The 25,242-nt window shown below is 50.0% G+C and overlaps 4 protein-coding genes across 4 annotated transcripts; 2 read left to right on the top strand and 2 right to left on the bottom strand.

Annotated features, from left to right (window-relative positions):
- Positions 1-595: 595 nt before the first annotated feature.
- On the top strand, positions 596-2,508 carry FTJAE_6339 (uncharacterized protein; the record flags this gene model as incomplete). The annotated part of the gene is made up of 3 exons (XM_037352940.1): positions 596-973; positions 1,027-1,889; positions 1,944-2,508. The coding sequence occupies 3 exons, from the start codon at positions 596-598 to the stop codon at positions 2,506-2,508; spliced, it is 1,806 nt and encodes a 601-aa protein (XP_037206552.1).
- A 6,127-nt stretch (positions 2,509-8,635) lies between these two features.
- Positions 8,636-9,375, top strand: FTJAE_6338 (adenine phosphoribosyltransferase; the record flags this gene model as incomplete). The annotated part of the gene is made up of 2 exons (XM_037352939.1): positions 8,636-9,161; positions 9,230-9,375. The coding sequence occupies 2 exons, from the start codon at positions 8,636-8,638 to the stop codon at positions 9,373-9,375; spliced, it is 672 nt and encodes a 223-aa protein (XP_037206551.1).
- A 678-nt stretch (positions 9,376-10,053) lies between these two features.
- Positions 10,054-13,167, bottom strand: FTJAE_6337 (mannosyl-oligosaccharide alpha-1 2-mannosidase; the record flags this gene model as incomplete). Its single annotated transcript, XM_037352938.1, has 2 exons — positions 10,054-13,011; positions 13,069-13,167. The coding sequence occupies 2 exons, from the start codon at positions 13,165-13,167 to the stop codon at positions 10,054-10,056; spliced, it is 3,057 nt and encodes a 1,018-aa protein (XP_037206550.1).
- A 2,802-nt stretch (positions 13,168-15,969) lies between these two features.
- On the bottom strand, positions 15,970-17,691 carry FTJAE_6336 (uncharacterized protein; the record flags this gene model as incomplete). The annotated part of the gene is made up of 3 exons (XM_037352937.1): positions 15,970-16,461; positions 16,512-17,444; positions 17,563-17,691. 3 exons carry the CDS (start codon positions 17,689-17,691, stop codon positions 15,970-15,972), a joined length of 1,554 nt encoding a protein of 517 aa, XP_037206549.1.
- Positions 17,692-25,242: the final 7,551 nt, after the last annotated feature.

Raw genomic sequence — 25,242 nt, 5'->3', positions numbered from 1 at the left:
TCTACTTTCTTCCATTACTCACTGCCCAATTCTCCCACTCACAGTGCAACATATATAATTGGTGGAGTAGTCCCCTACTACCTCGAACCCCCAGAACGGTATGCTTATGAACGGAGAAAGCAAAAGAAAGTCTTGATCAAGAAGTGACTCGATGGATAAATATAAAAAGATTCGAATTTTACGAAAGAGAATCTGATAGCTGAATGCCCACTCCAAGTTCCTCAGAAGGACCTGAAGGGACCCTGAAATAGGTAGCCTGCCCACATATCCATCCTCTGAAGGCCACTAACAAGGGTAGCGCGTCATAGCAGGGGAGATGGGACTTGGACCCCTGTTCTACTCCTACCATTATCAGCCGAGATACGGACCAACATCAGCCCAATCTAATGCGTGGACAAAACAACACCAACTTCCAAGTTCACGAGACCGACATTTCACCATAATCATTCTTCTAATACTCGACGGTTCCAATTAACGTGCCTTGGAGACGTCATCCATCGACTTACAATTCAGAATACGCCATAATACATAATCGAAGCCTTTCAATGTAGCCCGATATCACAACTCGATTACGCCAACTCCCTCCCTTCATCCCATGCCCAGCTTCTTTCAGTTCACGCAGGGCACCGAGTCGCACGTCCGACCCAACGACTCGGCCCCTCTCCTAGGCCGCTTCCGCGCTGTTCCTCCGCGTCCTGGCGTGGTATCTCGAAGGCGTAGTCAACTTGGCCTCTTCTCGAATACCACAGACAACAGAGGCAGCGTGCATATACTTGGATACGGTGCTTTTCCTGCAGATGACGACGACACGGACAGTGATTATGACCTCGAGGATGACAGGAGTTTATGGCAGCGTCTTTGGCAACGATGGGTGTTGGATATTTGGGTTGACCCGAGACAGTCGGCGGTGAAGAGGGTCGTTGATAAGTGGTGGAGTCGGTATGCATTTCTGGTGTTGATGCCGGCCTTGTTGGTATGTGTTGGAGCTCCGATGAAACAACAAAGAACCAACTGACTCAAGAATAGGCTGTGGCGTGGTGTTCCATACCCTTTCCTCAGTATAGAATTCCTGACGACCAAATGGGTGATGGGGACGAGGATAGACTCCCCGACGGATCTAAGACGCCTGGTCACGGAGCTGCCCGAGTCCAGGTCAACTTTTGGTTCTTTCTATTCGTCTACTATGGTTTCTACAACCTTACTGCTCTTATCTGGATCACGAAGGTGTTCAACCTTTACAGCCTCAACTGGTGGCCCCAATCTCTGGGATTCCCGCTGACCGTCTCACTCATCGCCATCTTGTCCATTGCCGTCCCCATACCCATGTATTACAATGATAGGGCGCGTTATTTGCTCGTCCACAACACAGCATGGATTTCATGGACCTTCATCATCATGGCGTTGCCTGTCACGATCGCCTTTATCATTCTCACGACTAACGAGCGGCACATCGGGCTTCGTCACTCGCTATCAGAAACTCAACGAATCTTTACCACGTCCTGGTGGACCGGAGAGCCAGACACGTTCAACGGTAGGGACCGTCGGCGCCGCAACGTCACGGCTGATCTATTCGATGCAGATGCAACTCAAGTTGAACCTGAGTTGAGGCCACAGGGCGTTAGGATGCGCCGACTGTGGTTGCCAGCAAGCTTTGTGCGATTCTTATGGTTCTGCGTTGCTCTGTTTATTGGCCTCATGGCATACGTGATCGGAGAGGCATATGCAGAGATTTACCTCCGAACCTTGCCACACAATAACTTGGAGACAGTAGTATACGTCTATGGCTGGGTTGCAACGGTGCACCTGCTGGATGCGTTGAGCGGCTGGGTGCTCGGAATCCGAGAGGGTGAGCGTGTTGGAAGCTATCCTCTGAGCTGGATCTTCAAACTGTAAGCCTTGATATATGCAGATGCTGTTATTTCCACGACTGACACCACATCCAGATACTTCATGTTGACCTATCAGATGTACGTTCGTGCGCTATATGCACGACTGCGCTCACCACAGCAATTCATAACCCTCCAGATCTTGTCATCAACAGGTCTGGTTGTCATCACCCCCATTATGATGACCTCCTTCGTGCACAAGCTCTTGACAATTCTTGGGCTGAACTCACAAAGCTTTGGTTCATACCAGAAGCTCCAGACCCGAAATGTCTTCATCCGCTTTCTTGCCGAAAACGTCTCAATGGTTGCATTCCTTGGAAGCATTCTAGTACTGCATTTCGGAGCCAACAAAGACGTCTACCCATATTTTGCGTTCGATACGGAGGGAGAGGACTACAACTTTGGCCTCACCTTCTACGCCTCATCGGTAACGTGGGCGTGTGAGTTGGTGGCGAGTCTTGCCGTGCGGGGACTCATCCGACTATGCTTCCAAATCGATGTCGGCTTGGAGGGGAAGCTGGACTTGGCTGTCTGGCCAGAGTTGATGCCAACCTGTGTGGCAGTTATGCTGCACGTGCTGCAGAACATGCTATTTTCCATCATCCGACTACAGTTTCAGTGAGTGGAGAAAGGATCTACTGTGGTCTGGTGTGAAAGAGGACCGATGATCCAGGGGCTATTTTTCATAAAGGATTGATGATTGAGAGGGTCGGAACGGCCCGAGAAAGGTTGCCGAGAGGTGCGGCTATTGAGATGGTGCACCCATCGACATTCACACCCGCGTAATGGACAAAGAGTCTGGATGTTTGGCCTCTGCTTTGCTTTTCTTGTTTTTGTCACTACTAAACTGGGAGTTGTTGTCTTGAGTTGTCTTTCGCTGGAGCGACTTCTTTGCATAAGGTACTTTGCGATGGCTTTGGACTGAGGAGGTTGTACTCTTGATCCAAGTCAATACCCATTAGAACGTTTCTAGAGAGTTTTGATACGTTTCATCTTTGTTATAACGCATTAGATACCACATACTGTTTGCCGACGCGTCAGTCGTGGCCGTTAATAGTAATTCCGAGTTGGAACTTCTGAAGTGGCACGGGATGGCGACCATTCTAGATTGTTACATATATCAACTTGTGTATGCAACTATATTGTTTCGGGACTTGCAAGCCGATAACGATTGGGCGACGGAGTTCAAATAACCATTTCCCGTGCCTTGTGTTTCATAAAGTCTATCTGGCAGAAGCAAACCTGGGTCATGATTGGGTCGGTGCAGCTTCCGTAGAATGGTCCTTTTGAGACTCCATATTGGAGATTGAGATACTTGCTTAGGTACTGCCTGGTGTCTTTCATACCAGAGCCGATGATGTACTGCAGCTATGGGAGGTTCAATCGGCTTGCCAGCCAACTCTCGAATTATCTGGCTCGCAAGCGGGCTGTCCCTAAACCGATCGCTCGTATTGTCTCGAGAGCAGTATACGGTAGCTCAGATTGGCTGCGTGCTTATGTTGATGCCTGCATAACAGTTGTACTAGACTGGTGCGATGGACCCAGTTCTATCAACTCCATCCATGGCGACATCGCCCATCGAGAAAGATGGAGACACTTGTATCAAAACCTCGCGCCGAGCGGCCCGTAAGGGCGCCAACACAGAAACGCGCACCTGCGGCTAATGCAAGCCCCAACCAGTCTTTTCCTCGGTGAGTGAGTACAACAAACGGCGGTGTAAAATAAATCAATAACATCAACAACCGGTCAATATGGCAGAGGAAGGAGAACTGATGACGCGGCGATGAAGGGGCAGCCGGTCAGCGAATGCTGGAGGGCAGGATATGCAAGACATTGGGTGGAGAGCTGGGGAAGCATGAGGCACAGCATATAAAGAGGAACCACAACGACGACGCCCAAGGCCAGATAGTGCGCGACACCGATAAGGCGATGTATTCCGGAACGGTTAAGAGAGAAGAGAAGAGATACCGAAGCAGGTAGGTAGGTCGATGCAGAGGGCGGCACGAATGCAGCCGCACATCGCATCGCATCGCAGCGCATCGCATCAAAGATGCAGAAAATTGCTGCATGTTTTTCAGGAAACGAACCTGGTGGCTGGGATCAGGGCTGAAGGAAGAGATCGCAGCGCAGCACATGCGCTGGCTGGTGTGGTTTGAAATGGCTTGGTGTGGTCGGGCACAAGCTCGTGATTCGTGATAGTGACTTGCAGTGAGCTGAAGCGGTAATCCTCAACCGTCTTACATGTCGCTAGAGACTAGAGAGCTCAAGTTGCGTCCTGTTTCGATAGGTCGCCGGCTAAAAAAGAACCATGTCCTATCTTATGCGGGTGAAGCGTAGGTAGTGTAGCGTAGTACCTACGCTTGACAAGATACCTTAGACATCTGCCTGGCCTGAAGGTGCGTATAGTGTGCCTCATCCTCAGCAGTAAGAATCCAAATTGGGCACAGAAACGGTCTCAGTTATCAGGGCCTGTGGGGTTGCATTGTAATCGGCATCAAGGAGATAGCAATCGATCAGTCATGATTGAAAACGAAGATGGGGTCTAGGCTGCGCAGTAAAGACGAGATCAGCATATTTCAACCCTTGATAGGCATCGCAGTTGTGTTATCTTGGCATGATAGAACGTCGTTCGGGAGCCTGGCGAACCCGAGCCAGTAAGCTCGGCCTAGTAGGGCCTCGGTTTGGCCATAATGGATTCATCGAGATGCTCGCTCTCTGTCATGTTCAAAGATTGGGGCAGAATTGCGATATCGTCTCATTTGACAGAGGAGCAAGCTTGAAAGGAGCAATAGCATGTGCTGCGAGACCCTCTACTGTAACAACGTCTGCCTAAGTTACAATGCAGGTATGAACCCATGCAAGGAAATTCGATGCCGTAGAGTAGCAATGTGAATGGCACAGCTGCATATAAAGAGCGGATAAGCGTGGGGAGAGCTTGATAGAGGGTTGCTAAGAAGCACGGATTTGACCATCTAAAAACACCACGATTGAGAAGTCATGCGATCTAAAAATAAGAAAACCCAAGTATTCCTCTCTTGTCGTATGTACGTAGTATACTTCTCTGCAGATTAGTATCGGCCAGAGACGGATCATGAACCAAAACAAAGCTCTCATGAGCATGCATTTGGAGGCGCTATGGGACGATGGCTGGCATGGGTCTATGGCGCCTTTAGTCTTGACCACGGAAACATAGTGGAATAACGGTACTTGAGCGGAGTAAGTGGATAAGTTGTAGCTAAAAGTTTCTCTGGAGGAACTCGTTCATGGATCGTATGTTGGGTACCTTGTTATCCATGCCAAACCAAGCGAGTAGAAATGCCAACTTCGAAACCTCCATGATACAGATTTCGGAACGTATCACTACGATAAACAGTGGTTCTCGAATGTACCTTGGAGAACTGATTACTAGATAGTGGTGTGATGGTTGATATGGTGAAAACGACGGACTGACTACTGAGATAGCATCGTATCATGGAGACATTTCTGTTAGACATGACAGGACGGGCTGCGGCTGCTTCGTCCTTGGCCTTGATGCTTGTCCTACAAATGGAAGCGGGAATAAGCACGGCAGCCACTAAAGTAAGAAACTAAGGTACTCCGTAGACCAGTTGAAGAAGGATGGGTGTCCAGAGACACCCATCGGCGGTAACCTTGCCGCTGCTTCGATCCTTTGTTCGAGAGAATTGCCTAAAGAGGCAGTTCGTTGAACAACCTCTCTCCGCATTAGTATCCATCCCTTCTCAAACAGAAATAGGCTGAATCTGCCTCCAATGTACTGTATGCTATAGATCATCTTTGTAGGTAGTGTTGAGTTCAGCGAGAATGATGCCAAATTGAAATCTGAAGAGCTTGGATAAAGCTGTAAAGTAAACGGGACTATTGAGTTCAATTCCTCATATGCCAAGCACACGGCAAGGATCCATTTCGTTTGCGGGAACCTGGACCTAGAGAAATAACTTAGAGGTACAATACAGGCGTGGTTGGCCATGTACATACATACAGAATGTGCAACACATAACTCTCATGGCTGGCTGAAGCTCCGCTGGGCTTACGTGACTTTGCTTCCACAGGCTGTACTGTATCTCAGTCTTTTTCCTTTCGTCAAAAGACTCGTTTCACAGCGAGCTTCAGCTGTGCTCTTATTAACTGGGGTTTCCTACCCGTGAATGTCCGGGTGGCTGTAGATAGATGCCGGAATAAACCCAGCAGCGCATACAAGACCCAATTGAAGCTGGAATTCCCTTGAAGCCGCTCCGAGGGCATGACCTGAAACTACGGGGATGCTCATAGTTTGCATTGGGCCAAATTCTATCTGGAGCCATTGCCCGTCCATCCGAGGCTGGCGGTATGAATTGCGGTAGCGGGAGGTAAGGCAGTCAAGTACATAAGCTTGGAGCGAAGTATTCTAGCGCGCCCTCCAATGGACGCTAGGCTCTCAGCAGGCCCGATACTGGGGTAAGATAATTAATTGGATGCTAGGGTCTTGTTCAATCAAGGATAAAGAAAGGATCGAGGGACGACAACGGACGGATCAAGGCAATCGAGTGAGCGTGCATAATAAGGCATGGAACTCGATAGAAATACCTGGCATAATATTGATATTATACAGCCAAACTCGTATTCATGATGCTTACAACGAGCAGACAGAAACAATGTACATTCGATGTACAAGGAACAACACAGACCAACCATGATTCAACGGGGTCTATTGTGTGGCGGTTAATATTGAGTTGGGCTTGGTCCCGCCATTGAGTAAAAAAAGTACTTGAATGGTACGACCTGGCATCCATGACATGTACAGGACACAACAGCGGAGCTTTTGTGTTTCTCGATTTGTCGCAGCTGATGGTACTGGGACTCTTGTCTGTAACAAAGAGACGCGTGGAAAAGATGCCGTACTCCAGTCAGTCAGTTGTTGCTGGCAAACGCTCGTGAATCGCATCACAACAGAGATTCGTGTTCGCTCGGCAGTGTGAAGCTGAAGTCTGATTTGGCAAGTTGACTCACAGAGGTACAAAAGATGACCATCCAATAAGAGGGTTGATCAAGGGTTCGGGTTGTCGATTAGCATCTAATACTGCATTGTTGATGCTACATTGATGCTGCAATGATGCATGCAAACCGAGAAGTATGCATTATTTGTTTGTAAGAAAATGGCGTTTTGCATATCAGAATTGTCATGCAATGGCTGCGGTACGGTACCGTACTGTCTCATTGTGTCGACGGGACATACGAATGTTTCATGATGATACAACTGGGCTGGCGGGGTACTCATGCTACCTATTTATCATTCTATACGACGGACGTGATTGCGCGTACTGGAACAAGCTGCAGACACACAAGAACTCATTTCCTCGAAACAATGCTGCCTGGTATGAGTTGCATTCTCTATTCGGATATGGCTGCTTCTCAATACCTATCTAAGTGCACCATTGGTGCTTGTTGAGTCATGTAGACTAATACCTTGAATCGTTGATATCTGACCTGAAGCTTGGACACCGAAAAAGCCCGCTTGACCGCTTGCTTGTCCATGGTTGACGATGATGGAAACTAGCTTTTACTCCGAAAATCTCACTCTATCCATGTCTACTTGTTATTTGTCTCTCTGCTTGGTGAGATGCTTACCATTATCACATCAATTCAGCAAACCAATCCCCAATGTCGAGGCGCCGATTATCACAGATAGCAGTAAGTGGATATCAGCAATGGAAACATCCACCATCCACGGATCTGAGCCTCCCCACAATTAACTCCATGTTAGGCACTGTTGGGGCTCGATGGTGCGTGTTTGGACCCAGAGAGCAAGAAAACTTCTGACTTTAATAATGCGCCAAAATTAACCAATCTTTAGGCCTACTAGCGAACTAATAATCCTATCACGTCTTTTTGTCAACTGTCCCAAGTTTTCCTGGCCCCCTAGGCTGGGTCCTGGGCGCTGGCGCTGGGCATTGATCACCAGAAGACCTCTGTATCCGACTCAGCGGCCTGAATTTTTGCTCAAATCCATCGCTGCCGCTGCTGAGAGAGTTTCGGAAAGGGAAAAAAAAAAAAAGAAGATAAAAAGTTAACAAAATTTTTCCCCTCCCCCACCTTGCATTTTCCATTTGCACCCCTTGGAAGGCTTCCAAATCAATGGGACCCTGTCGGGTTCCCCTCCCCCTCGCTCCCAATCGTTCAATCGTACCTGCCCGCCATTCCCCCACTAAGCCCTCGCACGCCTGCGGCAAGCCTAGGTTGCACCCCTCCTTCCTCATCTTCGTCAATGCCACTGAAGTTGATGTGAGGTGCGCGCATCCGTCGCCGTCTTTCGGCAGCCCTGTCCTAGGACCTACCTAGGTTCACAGCCAAAACAAAATTACCTTAGACCGTTCCATTTGTGCTTGTACCTGCCTCTTACTGTTTTGCCCGTCAGGTACTAAATCAGCCAAGTAACTCTCGTAGACGGAGCACGTACCTCGTTCGTACTCTCCTTCCGCCTACCACTAAACCACTGTAACTACTTCTTCCGACGCGGCTTGACCACCGACTCTACCTTCCTTACCTGAGGTGCCTACCAGGAAAAAACCACTCCTTGTGCTTGTGCCTGGCAACTGCCTCCGCTCACCCTTCCCGACTTGCCTTGCCCTGTATCCCTCGTCTCTTTTCTCCTTCTCCCCTTATTCCTTCCTTCTTTTTACCGACCCTCCCACCCCTTCTTCTACCCTGCCTCTTCCCTCTCTCTCTCCTCCTTCTCTCTTCTTCCCTCCACAATGAGCGCTCAAGAACCCCTCCCCTCTACCACCAACTCATCCTCAGCGATAAACAACACCACGTCTACCGCTGTCGCTAGCCAAGATGCCTCGGGACGACAGCCCTCCTCCTCCGCCGCCGGTTCCTCCGAACTCTCCGGTGCAAAGATAAGCCTGCGCAAGTCGCTGCGAAGCTTCCCCGACTTCCCTATCCCGGGTATCAACTTTGTCGATATTATGCCTCTCTTCGCCGACCCAACCGCCCATGCCACCCTTGTCGATGCTCTCGAACTTCAGATCGCCGAGGCTTTCCCCACCAAGCCTGATGTTATCGTAGGCCTTGACGCCCGTGGCTTCCTCTTCGGCCCTGGTCTTGCGCTCCGCCTCGGTGTTTCTTTTGCTGCTGTCCGCAAGCAGGGCAAGCTCCCTGGGCCTTGTGCTACCGCTGAGTACGTGAAAGAGTATGGCAAGGATCTGTTCCAGATGCAGGAAGACGCCGTCCGTGAGGGCCAGAAGGTCCTTATTGTGGACGACATCATTGCTACGGGTGAGTAAATCTGGCTGCAAAGCAGCATGCATGAGGCTTATAGGACCATAACTGACATGAATCATCAGGTGGCTCTGCAAAGGCTGCAGCTGAACTCGTTCAGCAGCTCAAGGGCGAGGTCATCGGATACTTGTTTATTCTTGAGATCCCTGGTCTAAACGGCCAGGAAAAGCTCGGCACTGCTCCTGTCAAGATCCTTCTTGAAGATGCTTAAGTGGCTGATGCCAGGCTTCCTCTATTTTCGATCCCACTTCCAGCGATAAAGCGATACAGGGCCATAGATCGACTTCTGGTGTGCCTCATCGCGGCGCATTTGTGAGAATTTTTGTTAGACCTGGAGAGTCTGTTTTTGCTCTATTTGTTTTCGAAGTGTTGGCGGCGGCAGTGACCAAATTTTACAACAATTCACTTATTTTACTAAGTGAGGTCTATATTGGTTGGCGTTTTGTGGATGGCTTTTTCACGACTCAACAACAGCAAAAGTCTTTTCGGGTTCGCGCATATAGAATGGGGGTTTTGGAGGTTACCTTGATATAGCCATATAAAGAAAGATCGCAAACTAATAATCATGAATGTCGGTACGGTCTGCCCACCTTCTGGCTGCTTTGCCATCATGCGACAATCATTACATGCCCTGCAGGGGCATCAAACCACCTACAGCTAGGATAATTCTCGAATTTATGAGTAGGTCTCTAGGTCAGATTTAGAAGCCTCCTATGAGCTTACAAGGAAAGCTTTGAGTGTTAAAACGTATCATACAAAGAGACATCTATCTCCTGTTTTCCTCAAAGCCTGAAGGTATCGTGCGCTATCAAAAACAGCTATATACAAAGTTGACGATAAAAGCCACCAAAAATAACTCCGAGACATGCATATGAACTCTATGCGTTCGTTATAAGACAATGGCGTTCTCTATCAACATCCCTTGACTCTCCACCACGTACTTGCGCCGCATACCTACACCCTTAGCCTCACCGAAACGTTCATAATCACCCTTGGCTCCACGCATGAGAACGAGAGGCACGCCGTTGAGACGCCCCATGCCTCGGGGTGTCACTTGCGCCGTGGTCAGTAAGGGGCGAACAATATCATCAGGGCCTTCTTCTGAATCATCCCCCTCATCAATGACAATCACAAGCTGTAGTGTATGTGGCGATGCCGGAAAGCTTGGTATGCGCTCTAGCTTTTCGCTGAATGAGCAGCCGCCGCGACGAATGACAATTATCTGATGTTGGCGAGACGATGACTCGGGTAAGGGGGTACCACATGCTTGACCGCCGAGGAAGACAGTTTTCCAGGGAAAGTTGGCGACGGGCTTGCGGGAGTTGTAGCTGGGTGAACCGACCATCGGTGTGTCGATGATGGGCGGCAGAGGAAAAGCGCCGGGGCCGGTAGATGTGTAAGCCGTCCAACGGAGTATAGTGGGGCCGGGGCCATCCGTCTCCGTCTCCGGGAGATCGGTATATGCGGGTTCAAAGACGGAGCTCACGGCACGGAGAAGCGACTTGAGAAGCGATTCCGAAGGAAGAGCCGCATGACTCGGAAGAATCTCGCTGGATACGTTGACGCCCTGGGCGGGTGCTGGAGCGCTGGCATTCGACTTCTCTGGTGTATCGAGGAGAAGGTCTATCTCAACGATGTCCTTTCGTCGGATACAAGTAAATGCATCGTCTTTGTAAGCTCTTACATGCTCTGCATGAAAGAAAACATTCTCGTGACGACCAAGCTCTCGACTTGCCGCGTGTGTAATCCTCCAGGATCGATCTGCAACCTTGCCGCCCTTCTGCTGTTCCAGTTGAAGCCGCATGCCATCAAGGTTGCGGACCGTTGGTCCGTTGTGGCTGTACCACACGAGAGAGGTCCCAAAACGAGACACAAGCGAGCTTGCCGTGTCACCGGGTGGAAACTCTATCCATGTCATGACGCGCTCAACGGGTGCTGCGCATACGCCGTCTTGTGGCAGCATTGTTGGCGGTAACGTCCATGGAAACATTGTGTGATTGGTTTTAGCTCTATATCTCGTTACATGCCCTTTCTTCCGGTCGAAGACTTCTACGGCTTCAAGGGGTCCGTGAACATTGGGAGTATTGTGCAAGTCGACGAATAGTGCGACATTGAAAAGGTCAGGACGAGCAGCCGTAGCTGACCCGGAAAGACCTGGAGTTGTAGGTACCGGGCATGAATGCGTGAAGCTCTCATCGATTGTGCCGTTCTTGGGTACAATACGTTTCGATAACGAATGTCGACGAATCGGCTTCTGACGGCTGCGCTTAGGTATAATAAGGGGGTGGCCCTCTGTGGAAAAGACAAATGCAGCATCAACCTTGTTGAGAGCATGGTCTGGGTCGAAAAGGAGGTACATGTACTTTGTGGTTTCACCAAGGAAGAAGCTCTCCATGCGGTCAGAGAGCTCTCCTGTTCTGACGTCTTGAAGACCAGCCCATCCACATGGAGCACGACATCGTCGCTCAATGTCTCTAAGAACCATTTCTCCAACATGCAAGTACCATGGGTCTTGTGTGGCACGGTATATATAATATGTTGACTCTATGAACTCGGGACGGCCTGGCCACCAACCGAGCCCCTGATCAACAGTGTTTTCGCGGACAGACCATCGCTCAGGCAAGGCAGCATATCGTGTCCAGAGAGCAGTGTAAACGAGATTTGCCTCTACGGCTTCATCGACCTCGCCAGCCATAGCTAACAGACCAGGGTAGAAGGCACCCAAGCTATCAATCCACATAGTATATGGCTGCCCAGTTGTGCGATGATTATTCGAGTAGTATGGGTAATGACTTCTGTCGGTGTACAAATATCGCTTGACGGAGGCGTGCGCCTGATGCCATGCATCCAAGAACGCCTCGGAGGTCTGTAGCTCGGTAGGCAGAGGAGGGTGGAGGACGTTCGGATCGAGCCACTCAGTGCTGCTCTGTCGACTAGTGGTTGATTTGTTGGGCATGCCGTGTCCTGAAAGCAAGATATGGCTCTTCAAAGCATATTCGAAGAAGCTATCCATACCAGCACCAATTCCGGCGTGTGGCCCTATCCACTGTCCACCCTCTGCGTCCAGACCGTTACCGACAAGTCCAATTTCACTCCTTCGTCCCCAGACTGCCCAAAAGGCCCTCTTGGCTGCTTGCTCAAATCGAACGTCTCCTGATAAACGACTGAGAACTGTGAACTCTAGGGTAAGACTTCCAGCGCCAGCACTGCAAGTCTCAGTGATCTCCCCTGAAGCAGTCTCGGGTTTCCCCTCCATGTGACGAAAGAGGGGTGAGTTTGTGTAGAAAGGAATCCCATGACGAAGATTGACTCGGGGATATGGAATGCCGGTGTCTGTGTAAAAGGCTGGGAGAAGTCTTTGTCCAAGATCGAGGGCCAGCCTTAAAAGTTGGCCATCGTATTTGAAACCATTCGGCCATGTTATAGGCGCCAGTTCAAGGGGGTCGTCTCCCTGAGTTGCCCAGGCTGGCTGCACGGTATACCCGTTGATAGGCAGCTCCCCTATGGCAAAAAGATGCGCACTGAGAAGGCCACCCAGCCCACGGATTACGGTCTCAAAAACCTGGACCTTGCTATCGAGGTCAAATCCAGTCGCTCGAATGCCCTGGCCCGAAACACCTAATCGTCCATCACCATAGTATCGCACAAAGTCCGCTATTCCATCTTGGAAATCGCTCAGAGCTTTCGACCCTGTCCCTGACGCATCTTCGGGTCCTCCAGCGAGAATCGCAAGTGTCGATAGACTATCGATAAGTGTAAGGGAGTAATTTCCCAGGGCATCGTTCAGTCCGATATGGGCGGGATTTTCTCGATCTCGGGTCAGGGGCGAGCACGTCAAAGGTCGAAGCTGTGAAAAAGAGTACAGTCAGCTTTGGGTGGTGATCAGTTGCGACAACAGACAAACCTCATCCTCAGGAAATGCATGTTTCATGTAATTACCAAACCCATGATAGAACATATCAACTGTTTGTTGGCGCAACCGCACGAGGTGGTCCTGCCGCATTGCTTGAGCCGTCCATGATAGTGAGGCCCAGGTCAAGAGCTGCACCCAGACCAATAACATCATGCCTCCTGGCTCAGATAGCCAATGCCTAGGCCTCCGAGACATTGGCCAGGGGAAAATGGCGCTCTAGAGCTGCTGGGCTCATCGAGGGAAGCCTAATAACTGCCAAACCGACTGTAAAACATACAGGTAGTATACGGAACGCCTCGAATATGACGCGCGACAGACGCTCGGCGTCGCGATTTGAAGTCTGGAGGAGACGAGATCCTCACGAATTCGTGATGACAGTTGTGTCCTGTCATCATTGCGCCACATGTGGCTGGCCTGTTGTGGCGACGGTTTGTGAATTGCGGTCCAATCAAGTACCGTAATTGACAGAGGCTCTTTCCCAAATAGAGTCTCCGCGAAGTCAACTGCCTTGAGAACTTCGACATACCTGGAGTCTAGGTACCTAAGGGACCTTATTCCTCACATTTCTACCTAATCTCATAACAGATTATCTTTCCTTCCCTTTTGGTGTATGCTAACAGTGCTTGCATTATCATACTCTCGTCCCTTCCTATATATCAGTCATCAAGATCACCTTTCTTGTCATTCGTCAATACTACAACACACCCCAAACTAAGGTAAAGACGAGCCAACAACATCATTCATAAGCAGAAATCTCTCTCTCTGCACTAATTGCCACATGCTCACGTCTTCACCCCTCTTGACTCCTTTCTTTCGACGCATTCTTCGAAGAGTCAATCTCACTAAGAACAACCAAAATACGCGAAGCCCACACAAGTTTATGCCAAGATAAGAGGTCACGATGAGAACACCATATGTGTGCCAGCGCGTCACATCCCTGGTGCTAAAGTGAGAACAGGGAGGGTTCCTCGGATGAACGTCACTGTTGATCTAACCATATTGAAGCGTCAAGCGGCAATCGGCCAGCCGTCTGAAGCGCTGGCTGTAACTCAACGTTGGTTATGCCTTGAACTGCTCAAGCGATAAACGTTAAACGCGTTTCGAGTCACCAAATCGTTATCTCTCATCACACCATCACGCACAATAGGATCTCAGGCGCGGTTTGGCTGGCGTTGGCCCCCTTCGTCCGTGATCACTTGCTGGTGAACTTTCTGGCCCTCAATACTCCTGGCGCCTAGGGATCGAAACATACGCTTGTCTTGTCTGTGCTCGGGGAGACAGAATCAGATCAGTCCCCACTTGAGTTCCTTTAAGATCCTCTGCTACAGGATAGATTCATTGTTAACGGCAAGCCACGCGGAGTGCTAGTGACTCCTAGCGCGTCATCGGGATCTTCGTTTCCGCTCAGTCTTGACCTAAGCTATATCTAGTTACTATAGCCAGCCAAGGACCCTGGAGATGCGATGAGAGCGAGGTCCGACATGAACGTTCAGCTGCCTTCTCTCCCAAATTACCTTGCTTCCAGTCTGGCAACACTGCTGCAAAGTTCCGTCTCCGCCATACAGTCCCTATTATGGTATGACTTGACTGTTCAAATAGGAACTCAGAATCGGTGGTTGACACAGCTTTTACTGCAACTCCACGACATCTTGTTGTTCCACTGCCATAGCGCAGCCCAACCACTGTTAGGGTCTTCCCCGGCTCCTTTTCAGAGTGCAATATTATCTGCTGGAGTATTATGCTTAACAATCGCTGGTCCTTCCAACAAATGGAAACGTGGAAGTACCCTCACCACGTTTCTTCAAGTCCCTATGGTATTGTCAAGGAGCCAGATCAACCGGTTCCCTGATTAGCAGGTCGGGATATCGAATCAGAGCAGCGGGAAAATCGGGGTTTGCTGCCTTGACAAGCCTTCATTCTGAACTGGAGGGCTTCGGCCGCCCAATCTTGACGTACTTCTCAAGGCCCGCTTGCTTCTACTGTCACGACTTCGAATGGGTTGATTTCTGCCATTTTTGGTAAGATTCCCTCCTGGGTTTCTTTCTCTACAATACTTTCACTGCCACCTTGCATCCTATTTCAACTGCAGCGGTCAAGCAGAGGCAGGCCGTCAGCCAGTTATCGGTCTTGTCTGAGGCTTGACATTGCCGAACTGTCAAACGGCGTGATCTGCATCGGGGGGCTAGAAACCTGGATCCCTGGCGGCTAGGTTAAGGGTGTCCGCGAACGGGGCCACTAGTTTAGGCTCAAGGTGCCCCCGTCAAACTTGTCTCGACACCCTCCCGGCTTCCGAGGCACCCTGAATCCTTGCCAACCTGAACCCAGTTACATGCAAGTTGCAGCGAGAATCAAATTTACTTGAAGCGCAATTTTCCAAACTGTCGGGTCTACACAAGACCAAGTTTGTCAATACGAGCTACGTGTTGTCTCACTGACGCTCCGCCCCCTTTCTCTGTCTTTCCAGGTCTTTCGCATTCCCCCCTTGCTTTCGTGGCAGCGAAACAGGCCATCTTGTCCATTCCAAAATCGCCAATCTTGAGAGCACCCAACCAGATATTGTCTCAAAAGGCTGACCCCAGATTCTGTGTGAAGCCACTCAAGTCACTTGACTTCCCGCTCGCCCACACAATTACCTATCAAACTTGGCAATATCTTCAGAAGCAGTGAAGACATATATACGTTCTACAAGAGTGTTGGGAAGACGTGACACGACGCAGAATTCCTTCCTATGCAAAGATGTCAGGTTCTTTACGAAGCTCTATCTTGAACAATTGCTAGGGGTATATGAAGGGACTCTTATGTGGAAAATACAAAAAAATGAGGGGCTCTTCGTTGGGAAGATGAAGTTGTCTATAATGCCATTCCCGAAAACAAGTCAGAAGGGTTTTCCTTTCACGACCCTCTGCGTCCTCCATACATCGTCTGTGTTGGGCTCAATCTCATCAAGGGTTGCTGCATGCGATCGTTTTGTGGTGGCATTGCTCCCGGTTCCATCTTCATTTGTTGGTCCCACATATGTGCGCTCATCATGTGGCCTCCAGGACCATCTTCTTCCATCTTGATATTGGGAATGCCATGCACCTGGTTAATAACCTCATCTTCATGAGTGTTGTGGGATCCAATGCTCATCATCTCGTCGTGCTCATCCCCGCGTCCAGTGCGCTTCCTTGGTTGAACCGATCTGCGTCGTCTTCTGATATTGAGATCCCCATAGGAATCCATGTAAATCCCCTCCTCAAGCTTTAGATCGTTGACGACTTTGACTTCTATGTCGCTGGCGTTCAATCGCATATTTCGGGAACCCCCTAATTCGTGAAAGGTGTCAAGAATCGCCTGGTAACGATTTTTCTCGACGATCTTATAAGCCTCTCGAAGCAATTCCTCCTAAGAACAATTAGCAAAGTTCTCCGGGCTCTGAAGTTAGAATGACTTACATCTTTGGTTAACCAATCAATATACTTGGATCGGCCTCGTTTGAATTTCATCTGAAGCATTTCCTTACCGGGGCACTTCTGGAATTGACGCTTATAGTCGCTCTGGATGCTCTCCCACATATCCTGACCCTTTTGGTTGCGGTGCTCCCAGCGAGACTCGAATATGCAGCGCTCCTCATCGGGACAGGTACTCTTCAGTGTTGGCGGGATCTCTTCTCCAAAGCAATTCTTGTGCTCGTCGACAGGCTCTTCCGCAGCTACACTTCTAGAGGCTCCTGGTCTCTTCGTTGTGCGCTTTTTGACGCGGCCAGGGGCGTGTAGGGCAGACTTTCGACGAGGGGATCCAGTCATGGAGCGTGGAACATCTGAAGGTAATCCGTGCAGTCCTGTATCATCTGGGCTTCTTCGGCGGTACTGAGACGGATGGTGCTCAGCCAGCAGAGGAGCAGGCGCCATTTCGCGATGATGCATGCCCATTGGAATATGATGGTTGCCCCTCATCATCATGTGGTCCTGGTGCTCAACTGGAGGTGCTATATTGACGTAATAAGGGTTGCTCATAGTTTGTGGCTCTGGTCCATTTGAGACACCAAAGGCTCCCATATAGGGCTCTGGGGGTCCGGGGGTTCGACGTCCATCGTGGACATAATTGGCATGAAGGAATTCCCCTCCAGCGACCGGAGCTTGAGAGGTCATGGGCGAGCTCGCTTGTGGGGATTGGCTATTAACGTCAAATTGTCCTGTCCACTGCTGCTGATGATACATTCTGGAACTCCCAGGAGGGCTAGGGTGTTGGTTAGGTGTGCTTGGAGGCGGAGGATATTGTGATGCAATTTTTGACACGCCGTGCAGAGGAGGAGATCCCACGACTGAGATAGGAGTTAAGAGATTTGGATCGCACTGGCCAGAAATGCTGTTGAAAGGTGAAGAAACCTGCGAAAACAAGCGTCAGTTTTACAAAAGGACCATTGGGGTCAGAGCTTCGGATCTATAACAGCGCTTTCAAAGACTCTGCCAAGTTCATATCCACTCCGGACGAAGCCCAACTTACAGATGAGTAGGATGTCAGATCGTGGTAAGGGGAAGTCTCAGTTGTTGGAATTGAGTCGTGCAAACTGGGAGCTCCCGAAAGACCATCCGGCTGGGGTAGACCTGGGGCAATATACTGCTGCTCAACCATGATCATGTGGGTATCAAGTTGGGGGATTGGACAATGGCAGTCCAAACCGGTTGGTTTATGTTAGAGGCGGGGCTGGATAACAGAAATGGTTGCGTCTGTGAGTGGTGGGGAGCTGTTGATGCTGTGGCTGCAAGTTCAAGATTCAGACCGAGACTGATAATGGCACATTTATCATCGGAAATCAAGATACTTCAAGAAGGCATCAAGACCTGGCGAGGCAGATATGGAAGAGCGATGTGCAAGAGGATTCAGCCTTTTCTGGCCGCGGCCGCTTTTTGAAGACCTGGGGGGGTCAAAGATCGAGGCCAAGAGAGCGCAAGGGCAGGAAGGATGAGTTGAAGGGAAACAGAGCCTTGTGGGGTCACAGACGGGCCGGCCGCTTTGTATAAATGGTGTTTGGAGATGAAGAGCAGTGGAGTGCAGATCGTTGGAGTGTATGTAGGTTTGGTGTACATGGAGGTCAGCCTAAGGGGCAGCAGCAACGAAGTACCCGAGCATTTGTAAGAGCCGTTCTTTTGTCAAGACCAGGAAGATATGGACGAGCCAGAGACAGGCCCCGGTGCCAGGGCAAATGGGGGAAGGACTGGGGGTGTCGAGCAGAGGGATCAAACCCCAAGTACAGTATGGGTACGGCCTGACATTGCCTTGAACCTAGGAAGTGGAGGGCTCAAGCTGTGAGGGCTCGGGGCTCAACATCCTCCGCCATGCCAAGGTACTGGAGCTGTCGTGCATAACAATAGCCGCCGAGGGGTCTAAAAGAGCAAACGAAACGGGCTGGAAATAGAGAAAGACTAAGGGCAGAACAGAGGACGTGCATGGTATGCTCGTGGAGATGACTCTAGGATGGCTTAAAGGATGGAGGGGAATCATCGCGACCATCACGGCTTCAAGGGTGTGTGTAGGAGTGGGAGTGGCGTTGGATTTGGCTTTTACTTTGGCGTGGATATGGGTGTGGGCATGTAAAACGAATGGATATGGGGCGGGGGGTGTTGGTTTGGGGGTGTTCTGCCATCCCCTCCATCCCTCCATCCATCACATCCAGCTTCAGTGTGTACATCCATCCTGGGTGTGAGACGATGGGATGGGAGAATGGATTGAAAACAACACCGAAAAGAGTCGGATGTTTCTTCGGACGCTTCCTCGATTTCACCAGACCATCACTCTTTCGTCAGTCAGGGATGCTTGGAACTTTTTCCACCAGGCAAATCCCCCTTCACACGACCACCGTCTCGCATACGGTCTGGAGCAGTCTTTGATCCGACAGTCTGGATAGAGTATGTAATGACAATCTCTGGTTATCAGTCTAGCAAGTGATGAGGAGATTACGACTCAACTCGACTTGACTCGATTCTCATCCCACACGGAGCTGACCTGTGAGGTCCGAGTTGGATCGACAACGACAGAGGAGAATACAGCACGGAATTGAAGAGCAAAACAGACTGACTATTCAGAACCGCAACTATGATATATTGTGTAGTAAGCCAAAGACATCATGAGCTGTGGCTGCACCGTCAACGTGCACGTACTGAAACAGAGGGTCGACACGAGTAGCCAAAAGAGAGACGGATGCCCCGAGAGGGAAAGGCGAGACAAGCTGAAGAGCAGTATGAGGTCTCTGCCAAAGTAGAAGACCAGGCTGAGCTAACGGGGACGAGAAATCAGTAATGCCCGAAAATAACGAAAAGAACGGGGACCTGGGGCCTGAACCTGGACCTTGACAATAGACGATGACATGGGCCATCGACCACTGACCAGGTACGCAAAAGAGAAAATATGTGAGCGATAGGAAACGCAGCAAGGTGGGGACAATAGTGGCCAAGGACCCTTTGTGTCTGGTCTGTCTGTGAAGAGGGAAGAGACAATCAGAAAGGTGGGAAGCTGGACCGGGTTGCGCTACCTGAAGGCAGACATCCATGAGCCGTGCTTCTGATGAGCTCCTCAACACCTTCTGAGAAGACACGAGCCGGTGAGTCAACGAGTTACAAACCCATCATGGGTTTGGTTGAAGAAATTAGTTATCAGAGCTGGGACGACAACAATGTATGACGGACAGCAACAAGGGCTGTCAGCAGGAACAGATACAGGTACAGGAACGCGGGAACTCATAATCCTGTGCGGGCCGTTTGGCGTCCATCGATCTGAGGATCGGCAGCTTTGAGAGAAGTGGTGCGCCAGTGACGTGCGGTACGGTACTGGGATGTTAGTGGATGAGGAGGGCGGAATGTACATACAGAGAGTCGAGACATGAGAGAATAAGAAAAGACGCGATGATCTAAAGTGGGAGCAGGGGTCTGTCGGGGGAGCGCATTTGGGGCTGGGTGAGGCCTGGCCGGGCCAAGCCAGGCCAGCACAGCACAGCACAGCCAAATAGCTCAGCCGACGTAGAAGAAAAAGGGTACAGAAAAGATTGCACCCTATTTCTGCTTTGCTTCTTAGCCTCGAAGCAAATTCGTTTTCCTGGTCAACAAGCAGAGAAAACAAGAGCGAAAGCGGAACGGTGTCGGAGACGGAAACGGAGATGGGAGACGAAAAGGCCCAAAAAAGACGACATGACAGAAGACAAAGTGACCATGCCTGCAACAGCTTAGGCAGATCCCCAGCGACTCCACCACTTTGCTTGGCACTCGCCGGCAGATTGCCTGCCTTGTCATTGACATTGTCATGTGTGGGTGGTACGTAGAGAGTATTGAGCGGAGCATTGCTTTGCATTGCATTACACTATGTACATTGGATGGCTTGCGCACATGCTGAAGATTTTGTCAGTCAGTCAACTAGCCATCCATGAAACAGTTGCAGGTCTATAATATTGGTCGGTTGGATGCTGAGGTGCCCTTTGGCGCGATGGCAAGAAGGAACTCTATAACCAACAGCAAGCTTGACATTATACGCGCGCTACCTGGGACCATGATAGGACCGCGTGTAGCGCGAGGCCGTTGAGATGTGAACCTCGCCGCAAAATGGACGGTAGTGTTAGCCTTGAAAGGTCGCCTCGTGCCCCCCCTGAGGGTCATAAATTAACGACGTTCTACCGCGATACCTGGATCGAAAGCTTTGACTGTACGGAGTATATGTACTGTACTGTACAGGACGGTACAGTACATACAGTACATACAGTACCTAGCCGTTGACCTTATGGTTCCCACAGGTGGCTTGTCCTGTCCTGTCGACTCTTCCCCTGGTCCGCGGATGCCACCCGGCCTGAGCAAAAGCCGAGCAATGATGCCGCTGCGCAGAATCAGCAAGCAACGTTGATACAAGCTAATTAATTATGTATGCGTTGACAGAAAATAAATGTGTTCAGAGGGCTCGCTTCAACTAAGATGAGCTTGTTTAATTAATTATCCTTCAGCTACTGCTGGGCTCGTCTTCGACGGGAAAAAGCAACGGGGATTATGATGCTCTGGAGCCGACAATACCCCGGCTACCTGACTCAATCAGTCTCAGCTCCAACTCGATTCAGTTATGAGGCTGGCTGGGCATGGTCATACATACAGTACATACAACAACTGACGCAGTGTCTACACGTCACGATTCGTACTGTACGTATCTATAATGGCAGAGCAATGATCACAAAGACACGACTAATTGTCTAATACAAGTAGCAAGTTCAAACCCACTTGCCCTGCTCAATATGCAACCCATAACATAACATAACATGGCATGCGCCTCGAGGCGCTTGAGATGGCAGGGGTATCGGAGTTAGAGGGTGGCCCGCCCTGGTGCAGAAATGCGGCCCCGCTGCCGGCCATTCAGCACTCTGTGCCGCAAGCTAGTGATGACACTAAAAAGCTTAGCTTACCAGACTGTCGGGACCACGCTAAGCAAGCATTAATCCCTGTGAGGTTACTCGTCTTCCCAATGAAGCATGGGCCGAGCAGGGGAGGTCCTTGATTTATAGCGGGAACAATGTGCTGCCATTGGTAGCCCACATGATCAGCCCTTGTTCATGCCTGATGATTGCATTTGGGGCCAATGGGTGAGAGCTCCGGGCTCGCACGCTTTGCTGGATGTGGTATAGCGAGTACGCGCGCGTTTACCATGCGGTTGGCTGTCATTGGACAGCGGCTTGGCTGCAAGCGAAGGTCCTGCCAACTCAACGACGACTTTCCGTGTCTAGTCCCTGCACGCCCCCCCTTGCTCCTTGCTCCTTGCACATTGCACATTGATTGCTCCTCTGATTTCCTACCTCACATCATCCATCAGAATCAAATCAAACCCTTCTTCATTCCACCAGCTTCGTTCGGCCTTTTCGCACTGACAATCCATCACCAATTCACTCACCGATTTTTCCTTGCCCTTTCTCTTTCCTATTCTGCGTAACAATGGGAGCAACCTTCCCCACATCCCAGTCAAAAGGCTCCATTGTCTTTCTATCTCTCTCTCTTTTTTAAAGTTAGACTACGTTTTGACAAATGCATTATGAGAGGCTGAGAGACATGGTCTAAGATTGGACTAACCTCATACTACTACAACATATACAATTGGAGTCTTGCCGATTTCTGTCGGTCACAACATGTGCCATGTCATGATATTACCTCCAGCATTTATATGGATGGTTCACTTGCTATCAGTCTATCACAAGCCAAGTGCCGGCCTGGACGGCTTAGGCCCCTGGACATTGTCTCCCTCGCTTGTGTGCCATAGGTAGCTCATATGTTCTTAACGCTTAGCTATTAACTTAGCTGCCAACATCGCCCCCATCGCACGCCGCTGCCGCCAGATCTGGGGTTTTGGTTTGAGGGTTCCTGCAGATCCCTTCTCGGATCTAACGTCGCGGATGTCAAAGATAACACAGCCTTGTCACGCCATTTTTCTATATGATATGGTGGTTACTGAGGTATTCTGCCTAAAATAATTTCTGAACTGCATCGCTGGCTTCCTTTCCCATGCCTCAGGGCAGTGAAAACGCTCCGCCCTGCTCCACCGTCTCATCAAGCTTGGCCTTGTGGGTTTCAGTATTGGCTTTGCCTCTTACCCGTGATCTCAGGTCCTTGGAATGCGGTTGAATTTCAGCGAGCAGGCATGTCTTGCTAAAGGGCTCTTGCTTTCGGTTCTCAAAAATCAACAGCCCCCTTGTCTGGTATCGCCGTCCTGGCGTGGTGTCACTGGTACTCTTGATTTTGTTTCCGGTTTCAAACTTCTCCATCTCATTTACCCAACTGCCGGGACTCTTAACGCGTACACACTTTGGCCTGAATGGGAAAGTTTTGCGGGAGATTGCTCGATTCACCGGCTTTTTCGATGCGCATCTGACTCGTCAAAGTCCACTCTAAGCGCTCTTGTCGCGTCAGGTTAGATGATCGCCCCTACCACTTACAACACACCAAACATATCGAAACTACCGAGGCATGTTTGCTAAGGCATTTCTAACGAGCATGGGAGTGTTTGCCGCGAGTATTCCGCCTTGTTCGCAGGCTTAGCCGCGTTTTTGACGTCTCATATTTCAACTCAAAAGTTCGTATATGTCGGTCCATAGGGTCGCATTTCTGTCCGACCCGCTCCCCCTTCTCCCAGTCATATTTCGAATCACACGCATGCTCATGCAGAGTGGGCGGTACCAGACTTTCGGGACCAGATAACGTGTTTGTTGCTCGTACGTTGAGCAGAAGAGGCAGGTGATGACACGGCTCATCAACGTTGAGACAACCATCCATAACAGGTGTGGTACCGTACATATCCGTCCGTCTGCAATGAATGGCGGCCCCCCCGCTGTGACTTGGCTCTCGCTAGGGTGCACCTTGCCAATGCCAGGCTTGACATTCATTGCTCAAGCCCTGAGCCCTGGCAGAAAGACGTTTTCGATTTGTTGCTAGGCTGGATTTTAGCGTTGCCTTCCGGAGCCAGCACAGGCACAGGGCGACGCCCCCAAACCCCTCCTCTTTTCTTGGCTTGGCAACCCATCTCATCTTATCATCTATCGGGCGATCATCGTTAATGAGGAACAAAACACACACCCTCGTCAGAAGTCAGAAGCCAATCTCGTGGGGTTCCGGATGTTCCCATCCACCCATCTTTGGCACTGATTGCGCATGTCTACGGCCCGACGCTTCGACTTGTTTGCATCACGGTCAATTGCAGAGCATGTCATTCAGCGTCAACATACTCACCCACGGCGCAGACCTGCGGCATGCGCTGCGCAGTAACAGCAACAAGGGATGCCCGATTCCCCTCCATATTGCGATGGCACTTATGTTCTTCTGTTCGGCCAGGGTATGTACGCTACCATACATCATCTTGTAACCGCAATGCTTGGATACGCCCGCAACAAGCAGATGCGACGTCCTCTTTTGGGTGTCAATAGGATTCTTTGCACCTCTGCCAAGTGAGCAGCTGATTGTGGCTACCTATTGTTCTTCACATGGACCAAGTCCTAGCTCACAACTGTCAGTCTCCAGCTTGTTCTATTTGGTTTGGCAGCATTGTTCTGTGCTCCCCAAAACGACCAAATCTCCTAAGGCTAGTCGTCGGCTTTGCCGTTACGTGAATAGCTAGAGCTTATTTGCCTTAACTTTGTGTTAAAGGCACCAAAACGTGTGCAGCTAACGGGCGCCTCTGCACTACCAGTAGGACAAACAATCGCCACAAAGTTCTATCGTGGCTTCTAGCCTGTGTTAAATGTTTCCTTTATGTCAAAAGAAGGCTTTTGTGGTATTTCCTCATACCACAGTCTACTGCCATATCAGCCCCCTTCTTGATGCTTGCCGCAAGAGCCGAACACATGCCCTACTCGGAGGAAAGCAAGACAGTCTCGAATCAGCTACCTTGTCCAACTTAAAGGAGACTCTTACCAGTCACTTCATTTATATGCGTCACCGATAGCTGCTTGCTCGCTGCAGCACGGGCTCATTGTTGGCCTAGAACGTGAGGGCTACTAGCATGCTTCTCTCTACCAGTCACTGACAATGGGACCCAGAATTCCTGGCCGTTGAATCATTTCAAACACCTTTCTTCTTATGCCTCTATGCATATAGCATGGAGTTACAGTGACAGTATTGTTTGCCCGGGCCTGAAATTCAAGCAACACCAAGAGTACTCAGCAAAGATTCTTGAAAATTACATTGCAGTCCTTAACACCACCTGGCCTCCGCAAAGTGATATATCGTCTCTCTATCCAGTCTAGGACTCTATAGATATAGGATTCATTCGGAACTGAGTCTATCCACATATGTGACAAGTCTCCAGTTTCTTCTGACCAGGGGTTGATTCAAACCCTCGTTGGGAGCAAGATCATTCTCTTTAATTTCAGGCTCTAGTAAGAGAAAATCACGATACTGAAATAAGCCAGCTTATGGATTTCATGGGGCCTGTGCTCCGACAGTGTGATCATGATTGGCATTTTCTCCATCTCATGATGGTGTTCTTGAAGGAAAATTGGGGGACGAGACGCCACTTTTCGGAATTGGCGGCGCACAGGCAGAAGACACAGCAGTTGCTTTCAACTATGGTCAAGAGAATAGAACTTTCATAGCGGGTTGGCGCGTGAATCCCGGCACTTGAGAACGCCGTCTAACGGCTTGCCGAGTCTTACATTCTTTAGTGAAGCAAACTGCG

The sequence above is a fragment of the Fusarium tjaetaba genome (assembly GCF_013396195.1).
Source record: "Fusarium tjaetaba strain NRRL 66243 chromosome Unknown NRRL66243_c0000123, whole genome shotgun sequence".
Classification (NCBI taxonomy): Eukaryota; Fungi; Ascomycota; class Sordariomycetes; order Hypocreales; family Nectriaceae; genus Fusarium; species Fusarium tjaetaba.
Note: the sequence above shows the minus strand (reverse complement) of the source record. Positions and strands in the feature narration are given on the sequence as shown.